Source organism: Rhinatrema bivittatum, chromosome 2 (genome assembly GCF_901001135.1).
Source record: "Rhinatrema bivittatum chromosome 2, aRhiBiv1.1, whole genome shotgun sequence".
NCBI classification, from domain to species: Eukaryota; Metazoa; Chordata; class Amphibia; order Gymnophiona; family Rhinatrematidae; genus Rhinatrema; species Rhinatrema bivittatum.
Genome location: NC_042616.1, coordinates 428,125,076 through 428,134,046, shown reverse-complemented (window position 1 = coordinate 428,134,046; position 8,971 = coordinate 428,125,076). Strand labels below are relative to the sequence as shown.

Below are 8,971 nucleotides of genomic sequence, written 5' to 3'. Positions count from 1 at the left end.
GGTTGAGATACAAAGAAATTGCACATTAGGCCTATGTTTCTGTATTGAAATCTGGAACCATTTTTGTATGACAGAGAAATAAAGTGCTGTACCTGTTGTGATTGAGCTTTCATATACTGTTACGTGATTTAAAAGTAACAGAATTGTGGACTCTAGCTTATAAACTGTGTTTTTTTGGAAGTTCCTTTTTACCATTGAGTTTGTTTTTCAGAGTGAAAAACAACCCCACTTGACTTGCTATAATACATTCCAACTCTATATGTGGATGCAACAACTGTTATAAAAAAAAGTTCTTCATTTAAACAACCACAGATAGACTTCTAAGAATCAATACTATATAACTGTACAAAATGTTTCATTAAATAATTTTAACTGAAATATATTCTAAAATGAATGGGTTTGTGAATATCACTGTGTGCCCTCTGGTCTTCAGCCTGGCCGCAACTAAGAAACAAGTGGAAAGAAACAGTTCAAGAGGAACTAAATGAATTAACTGCTAAGCTGTATAAGCATTGCATTACACATACCTTGTTGCCTTCCATTCATTTTCTTTTTCCAAAAGTCCTTTTTAAATCAATGTGATATCAGAATGATGGAATCAGAATTTTCACATTCAAATAAAGCTGGGATCAGGTATACGGATGTTTTATGATTGAAGAGGACTTTTTTAAAGGATGGTTCATATGAATGAAATTGTCCCAGTCCATACACAATAAACATGTCAACCCATATTAAATAGTTAAAAATACACATTCATATTATTTACAGTTATATTTTATTTAACAAATACTTCCCTATTATTGTATTAATTACATTATATAGCAATTTTCTCCTATCTAGTTCAAAGGGGATTTTTAAAATATATCTTTCGATTCTTATGGAAAGCAATAACCACTCCTGAAAAACATAACAAATATAATAACAGTGATGTATTATCAGAGCAATATACTTGATTTCATTTTCTGAATATTCCAAATTTCTTTTACTAAGACAGTTTCCCAACTCTCTCTTGGAGGCACACCTAGCCAGTTGGGTTTTCAAGATTTGCATATTGTGGGTCTCCACTGTATGCAAATCTATCTCATGCATATTCATTGTGGAAATCCTGAGGAAATCCTGAAAACCAGACTGGCTATGTGTGCCTTTAGGAGATAGTTGGGAAACAATGAACTAAGGTTTGGACTGTATTTTTTAACACTTTCCCCCCAAATTCCTAGGAAATTAATTTACATAGACAGTTGCCCCATTTTATAAAATCAACTTTACAAACTGAATGGTTTGACTCTTCGGGCTAACTCCCTACACCCACTCTTATCCTAGAACCTCAGTGGAATAATCCACAAATGTAATCAATTACTTCAAATTGGTCTATACTATACAGCCAGGTTTCAAACTTCATTTGAACAGCTGAGCACAGTGAAACATTTATAATGAATTGTTTGCCACAAAATTTCACTGTATAAGGGAAGACAAATTGCTCCCACTTAAGGTGTCTATAAAACATACAAAAATGGAATAGATTTAGGAAACACATGCATATGGATTCATATCACTGCATTTTTTTTCTGTTGTGATCATGAATTACAAATATGCACTATATGCAATTTATAAATAAGGAAGATTGAGAGGCTGACATTTTAATGGCTATTTTTCTCAGTTTTACTTTATTTGGTGAAATGTTTCACTAAAGCTGATATTTTTTCCTTCTTTTGAAATAAACTGGAAAGGAGGGAACTTGTGGAAATATTCACTAGATTAGGACAGTCATTAACATCAGCACAAGTGTGAGATGTCGCAGCACGAAATCCCTACACAACAGACACTTTACAACCATCTTTCTCCAATGGTTGCACAACAGAGAGTGGTGGGAAGCCAACTCTTCTTGGAATCAAATGCCTTGTCCAGATGGCATGATCATCTCCTGCAACACAAGGTGTAGCAAGTGATTTTGTTCAGCAGTCAAAAGTGGCCTAAGGAGAAAAAAAAAAGTTAAAAAATCTCAATTCTGTGATCAACAAGCACTAGGTGAGAATACCATAATTTAAGTGTCACATATTATTTCCATTTTAAGTGTCATTCTAGAAGTACAGCAGTTTTCATTCTTAATTCTAATTTTTCTCCAACAAATGGACATCAGTCAACATTATGGTAGCAAACAACCGGAATAAATAACGTATTTGTATACAATTTAGTATTTCAACTGTATACATTATGTTTATATCCCCTGTATGTACTACACACATGTTTTATGATTCCCCTCCACGAAGTTAGCCCCCATTCCTTACCTCCCCCCCCTCCCCCCTGCTACTTCTAGGCTTGTGTAAGGTTGGCCTGGGATGGTAGTAGACAGAATTTCGCTTTTCGGTTGCCCCTCTGTATACAATTTGCAAATTTACTTTGTAGTCTTTTTGACAATCTCCACCCTATGAAATAACCTTATTGTGGTCTTTTAGTTTCCAAGCGTCATTTGCCTGCCAATTTTTCTGAAACTTGTGTATAGTATTGTGTTTATGAGCCAAGATTGGTGCAGTTGAAGATGTCCATTTTTTAGCTATTTCACATCTCGTAACAGTGCACACATATCTAATCACACATATCTGCAACTCCCGGAACTGGGAAACCTAGTAGCGCTTGTTATGGTGTTAACTGGCGTTGCCCCAACCCAAGCAGATCTCATGGAGTAGATCTGTAGGATTGCAACGTGGAGTTCCATCCACTCATTCACATCATATTACTATCTGTATAAGAATGGCTGGTGTGACAGTAGGTTTGGCCAATCTGTCCTTCGGAACTTGTTTGAGGTGTAGAACCGAACTCTTTTGTTGCCTAGGGCCCATTCTTTCTTTCCAAGCTGCCCCCGCCCCCCCAGTTACTAACAAAACTAGTTGTTGTGCCCATTGGCACTTATTTTGGTGTTTTGTTGGTTCCTTTTTATGTTGGGGGGCAACCTGTAGCTAGGGATTCACCCATATGTGAGGACTGTCATCCTGTTTGCCTTTGGAGAAAACAGAGTTGCTTATCTGTAACAGGTATTTTCCAGAGGACAGCAGTTCTCACGCAACCTGCCCGCCACTCCATGAAGATGGGTTTTCACAACGTGAGTTTTCTCATTTTTATTTTTTACTTTCTTGATTTTATTATATAAGACTGAGGAAACCCCGTGTGGATGCACACACTGAGGCTCAGTCAAAGTTCTAGAAACTTTGACATAAGTTTTCCATGCCGGGCTCCATCCAATGATGTCATCCAAGAGCATCCACCACTCTACGATTCTTCAGCGGGGGCGCCGAAGAATGGGTCAGAGAGCACTTGGCCTTCTAGAGAGCGAATTTGACAACCACCAATTGGTGGGGCAGCTGACACTTGTCGAATCCAAGAGTCTTTTTTTACAAGATAAACTACGTTCACCTTCCTGTTAATGGGAGGACTTGTGAGAGGATGTTCACACATTCTCATCAGTAACTCCACAAGGATCTCGTGCACTGGGACTGCCATGATCTTCTTGGGAGGTTCCATGTATTGGAGGATATCTAGCATTTTGTGCCTGGATTCCTCTTCTGTCTGGACAAATCCTGTGAAGGAGAGGTCTTATAGTAGACACTTCCTTCGATCGTCTAGAGGAGGTGGTTCTAAGAGGAGACCACCTGAAGTATTGTCATAAACATTGGAGGAATCACCCCCCCTAGGGGTCACAGGGCTTGTTTCCACTGTCATCAACTGGTGACAGGGCCCTAGGCATTCGGCCCCCGGCCAGCAGTGAAGGCACCAGTTCGACTAGCCATTTAAGTCTGAGATCTGGTGAAATCCCCTGCACCAAGGAAGCTTCCTCCTCCAAGGAACCAGGGATGAGCACAGGATCTTTCGGATAGTAGAAAGACTAGGGGGCACTCCATGAAGTTAGCATGGGGCACATTTAAAACTAATCGGAGAAAGTTCTTTTTTACTCAACGCACAATTAAACTCTGGAATTTGTTGCCAGAGGATGTGGTTAGTGCAGTTAGTATAGCTGTGTTTAAAAAAGGATTGGATAAGTTCTTGGAGGAGAAGTCCATTACCTGCTATTAAGTTCACTTAGAGAATAGCCACTGCCATTAGCAATGGTAACATGGAATAGACTTAGTTTTTGGGTAATTGCCAGGTTCTTATGGCCTGGATTGGCCACTGTTGGAAACAGGATGCTGGGCTTGATGGACCCTTGGTCTGACCCAGTATGGCATTTTCTTATGTTTTTCTTATGTTCTTATCAGCTGGCAGTGGCACCGGTGCCCCGCAGGGCATCAATGCTACTCTGGGAACCAATACCGGAGATGGGGGTCAGTAACACATTGATGAGCTCATTCAGGGAATCTAACAGCAGCTCAAGGAACGACAGTGCCGATGGCAGTGCTCAGACGCCGCACATCATCTTCTCCATGGCCGGCTGCACGTGTCTCTCCAGTTCTCCCCAAAAAGTGCCGAATCCAGGACTGGGATCCAAGAGGCATAACCAGATCCTCTTCGGAACCATGAGGAGGATCGGTAGTGGGCATTGGGGCCTGTGGAGACCGTGGTGTACCCTTGGCATTGATGGAGGATTGACTCTCCTTGCCATGGGGTCACTTCAGGGACTCACAGCTGAAGCTGGTGTATTCCGTGCATCTACACGCACATGCAGATGTTTCTTTGGCTTCCCTCGAGGCTCAGATCGGTCCTTCCCCAGTGCTAAGTTTGAGGGTGACAAACACGACATTGTCGATCTGGAGAGTCAGAGGATGGTCTGTCCACAGTGTCCTGGCAGCTGACGACCTTGATGGAACAGGCAGCCCCGCTTCTGTCGATGGCTTGGTGTCCATCAGTGCAACTCCGAGGTCCCTCGATGATGATACTTCAAATACTGATACCGATGGATTGGTCTTCTCCGGCTCGAAGAGGTGCTCCATCTTGTCTTTCTGGATCTTACATCCTTTTGGGTCATCTTGGCACACTTACTGCAACTCCAGATGTCAAGTAATGCCTCAAAGCAGAGGATACATCAAATCATGGGGGTCCATGATAAATACAGTCCTTGAACACCTGGATACCATTTAAAACCCAAAGTGGACATGTCATCTTGAAACAAAAGGGATGTAAGATTGAAATCAATGGCAGTGGCCATCAATAGTTGTCAGGCATCAAGCGCACCGCCACCCCGGAGATCGACAGCGAAAATAAATTTACCCAAAAACCTCTAAAAATCTATCTAACACACTAATGGGAGAACTGGAGGAGACCTCCGTTGATCATTCAAGGAAATACAAAAAAATTAATTGCGATAAAAGCACTTCAGGTTGAAGTTAAAAAGTTACGATAAAGGTGAGGCTCACCCAACCACGAGACGCAAGGCTCTATGCAAAAGAAGAGACTGAGGGGACCCCACATCGATGCATGGTATATTTATTTATTTAAGATTTTTTTATACCGGCATTCATGAAGAGCTCACATCATGTCGGTTTACATAAAAAACAGGGGAGCAATGAATACAACAAAGAGCATAGATAAACGTGATGAAGAGATGCAGTTACAATTAACAAGGACTATTGAACTGGGGTGGAGGAAATAAAGAGAGATAGAAGAAGTTAATTATATACAAACAATCCACATGCAATACATATATTGCATGTGTGAGCGTGCTCACTGAGTTTCAGTCATAGTTCTAGAAATTCTGATGTAAGTTTTGTGTGCCAGGCTCCATCCTATGAGGACTGCCATCCTGCTTGTCTTCAGAGAAAGGGTCATGTTGTGTGGGAGTAATCAGGTGGGATTTATTTCTTTGTTTTACATACAGTGACATTAGGCCAATAAGGGAAAAGGGTAAAAATAAGTGGCTGCTTTTGGGACATCAGATTTTATACCATTAAGGGACAAAAGAGCCCGTGAAGAGTTGTAGTGTCAGACTTTTCTTCAGTCACCTGAATGGATGGTGTCTGCATCTGCAATAGTGACCAGATCATGAGATGCATCTAAAACTCACATCTCGGATCAATGGAAACAAAAGATTTTGTGTTTAGTTTTATTAAGTGCTAAATTTAACATTTATTTATAATTTCTTTGATTCCAACTTATTATACTTAGTTAGAACATCTTTATTCCCTCTGCATAAAGTGATGTTAGGTGGGAATAACCATTCATGACATTAGGAAGGCAAAGAAATTTTATTTTTCAGAATTAATCTTGGCCGATAATAGGACAATGAAACTTTTCCAACTGGTAAAGGATGTGTCACATTGTAAATTTCCAATGCCTGAGCTCAAAATGAGAGATTTGTCAAAACTTTGCTGATTATTTGAAAATAAAATCAGTACAATTCACTCAGGAATTACTCTTCCCCATGTTCAGGAATAGTAAATCTAAGTATAGGGGATGGATTATGGATTGAACCTAATGAAGTGATTAAAATGCAGTAAATTAGTGTATTGCACTTATGTGAGCAATTACAAGTGAAGTTGTGCAACTTTAGTTAGGAGATAAGATGGGTTGGGGGGGGGTCTAGCTTTTCTGGCATCTTTGCTATGACTGGTGTGCTCAATGTTTTGCTAATCTGTCATCATGAATTTGTACTACTTTGAGCCATAGCTATATACCCCCCCCCCCAAACCTCTCTAAGATACATTGTTGTTCCCTTATGCCAAGGGAGGGGGCATCACGCTAGAAAAAAAAACCATATACCTACAGGATTGTAGCCTGGAGAGGTCAAGATAATATCACCAACCCTATTATCACACCTGGTGCAGTTTTTTAGGAACCCCTTATTTGTAGCACTATGTACCATATGTAATCATAAGAACGTAAGGTATGCCATACTGGGTCAAACCAAGGGTCCATCAAGCTCAGTATCCTGTGTCCAACAGTGGCCACTCCAAGTCACAACGACCTGGCAAATACCTAAACATTAAATAGATCCCAAGCTACTACACTCCTTATTGAGTAATAGCAGTTTATGGACTTCTCTTCTAGGAATTTATCCAAACCTTTTTAAAAACCCAGTTACACTAACTGCCAATGTATTCTAAAACTTAGCTACGTGTTGAATGAAAAACAATTTTCTCCGATTTGTTTTAAATGAGCAACTTGCTAACTTCTTGGAGTGCCCCCTAGTCCTTTTATTATCTGAGAGAGTAAATGACCAATTTACATTAATGTGCTCAAGTCCTTTCATGATTTTGTAGACCTCTATCATATCCCCCCTCAGCCATCTCTTCTCCAAGCTGAACAGCCCTAACCTCTTTAGCTTTTCCTCATATGGGATTTGTTCCATGCCCTTTATCATTTTGGTTGCCCTTCTCTGCACTTTCTCCAGTGCAACTTTAACATTTTTGAGATGCGGTGACCAGAATTGCACACAGTATTCAAGGTGCGGTCTCACCATGGAGAGATACAAAGGCATTATGACATCCACCATTTTATTTGCCATTCCCTTCCTAATAATTCCTAACATTCTGTTTGCTTTTTTGACTGCCACAGCACACTGTGCTGACGATTTCAATGTATTATCTACTATGACGCCTAGATCTCTTTCTTGGGTTGTAGCTCCTAAAATGGAACCTAATATTGTGTAACTACAGCAAGGGTTATTTTTCCCTATATGCATCAACTGGGGGAGGGACCCGAGGGTATCACCGCAGGGGCTCGACTTCAGGTAGGATTTTGTTCTTTAAATTTGGTCTAACGCTCGGAGAGCGTGCAGATAGCTCCTAACTACTTTGGAGACGGAAAATACTGAGGATCTGCACTTCCTGCAGGGGTATATGTACTAGGGGCTGACGTCAGATTGGAATCTGATCCGTCTCCAACTGCTAGCACGAGTACACTATACCCATTGGTCCTGAGTCCATCTGCTACATGCTAGGAAAGGGTTATTTTTCCCTATATGCATCACTTTGCACTTGTCCACAAATTTAATCTGCCATTTGGAAGCCCAATCTTCCAGGTCTCACAAGGTCCTCCTACAATTTATCATAATCCTTTTAAGATTCAACTACTCTGCATAATTTTGTGTCATTCACAAATTTGATCACCTCACTTGTTGTACCCCTTACCAGATCATTTATAAATATATTAAAAAGCACCAGTCCAAGTACAGATCTCTGAGGCATTCCATTGTTTACCTTGTCCCATTGTGAAAACAGACCATTTAATGCTAATCTCTGTTTCCTGCTTTTTTAACCAGTTTGCAGACCACAAAAGGACATCGCCTCCTATCCCATGACTTTTTCGAATGCCTTCTGCAAAAATCCAAATACACCACATCTACTGGTTAACCTTTGTCCACATGATTACTCATTCTTTCAAAAAAAATTTAGGAGGTTTGTGAGGCAAGACTTCCCTTCAGTAAATACATGCTGGCTGTGTCCCATTAAACCAAGTCTATCTAAAAGTTTTGTGACTTTATTCTTTATAATAGTTTCCATGGCACTGAAGTCAGACTCACTAGTCTATAATTTCCCAGATCACCCCTGCAGCCCTTTTTTAAATATCGGGGTTACATTGGCTTCTTTCCAGTCTTCAGGTACAATGGATGATTTTAATGATAGTTTACTAATTAATTGTAATAGGTCTAAAATTTCATTTTTTTAGTTTTTTCAGAACCCTGGGGTTTATACCATCTGGTCCATGTGATTTACTACTCTTCGGTTTGTTAATCTGGCCTACTACATCTTCCAGGTTCACCTTGATTTGGTTCAGTTCATCTGAATCGTCATCCTTGAAAACTGTCTCTAGAATGCTTATCTCCCCCAACATCCTCTTCAGTAAAACCCGAAGCAAAGAATTTGTTTAGTCTTTCCGCGATGGCCTTATCTTCCCTAAGTGCCCCTTTTATCCCTCGATCATTGAACGGTCCAACTGACTCCCTTGTAAGCTTTCTGCTCTGGATATATTTTAAAACGTTTTTATTATGAGTTTTTGCCTCTGTGGCCAACTTCTTTTCAAAGTCTATCTTAGCCTGTCTTATCAA

The 8,971-nt window shown here is 40.3% G+C and overlaps 1 protein-coding gene across 2 annotated transcripts in view; it reads right to left on the bottom strand.

Annotated features, from left to right (window-relative positions):
* Window positions 1-1,645: 1,645 nt before the first annotated feature.
* Window positions 1,646-8,971, bottom strand: part of LOC115084894 (factor VIII intron 22 protein-like) — an 87,934-nt gene continuing 80,608 nt past the window's right edge. For both annotated transcript variants that reach the window (XM_029590287.1, XM_029590286.1), the window contains one exon: window positions 1,646-1,970. In XM_029590287.1, coding sequence (XP_029446147.1) covers window positions 1,889-1,970 — 82 coding nt within the window. In that variant the 3' untranslated portion in view covers window positions 1,646-1,888. The remainder of the gene's footprint in view (window positions 1,971-8,971) is intronic.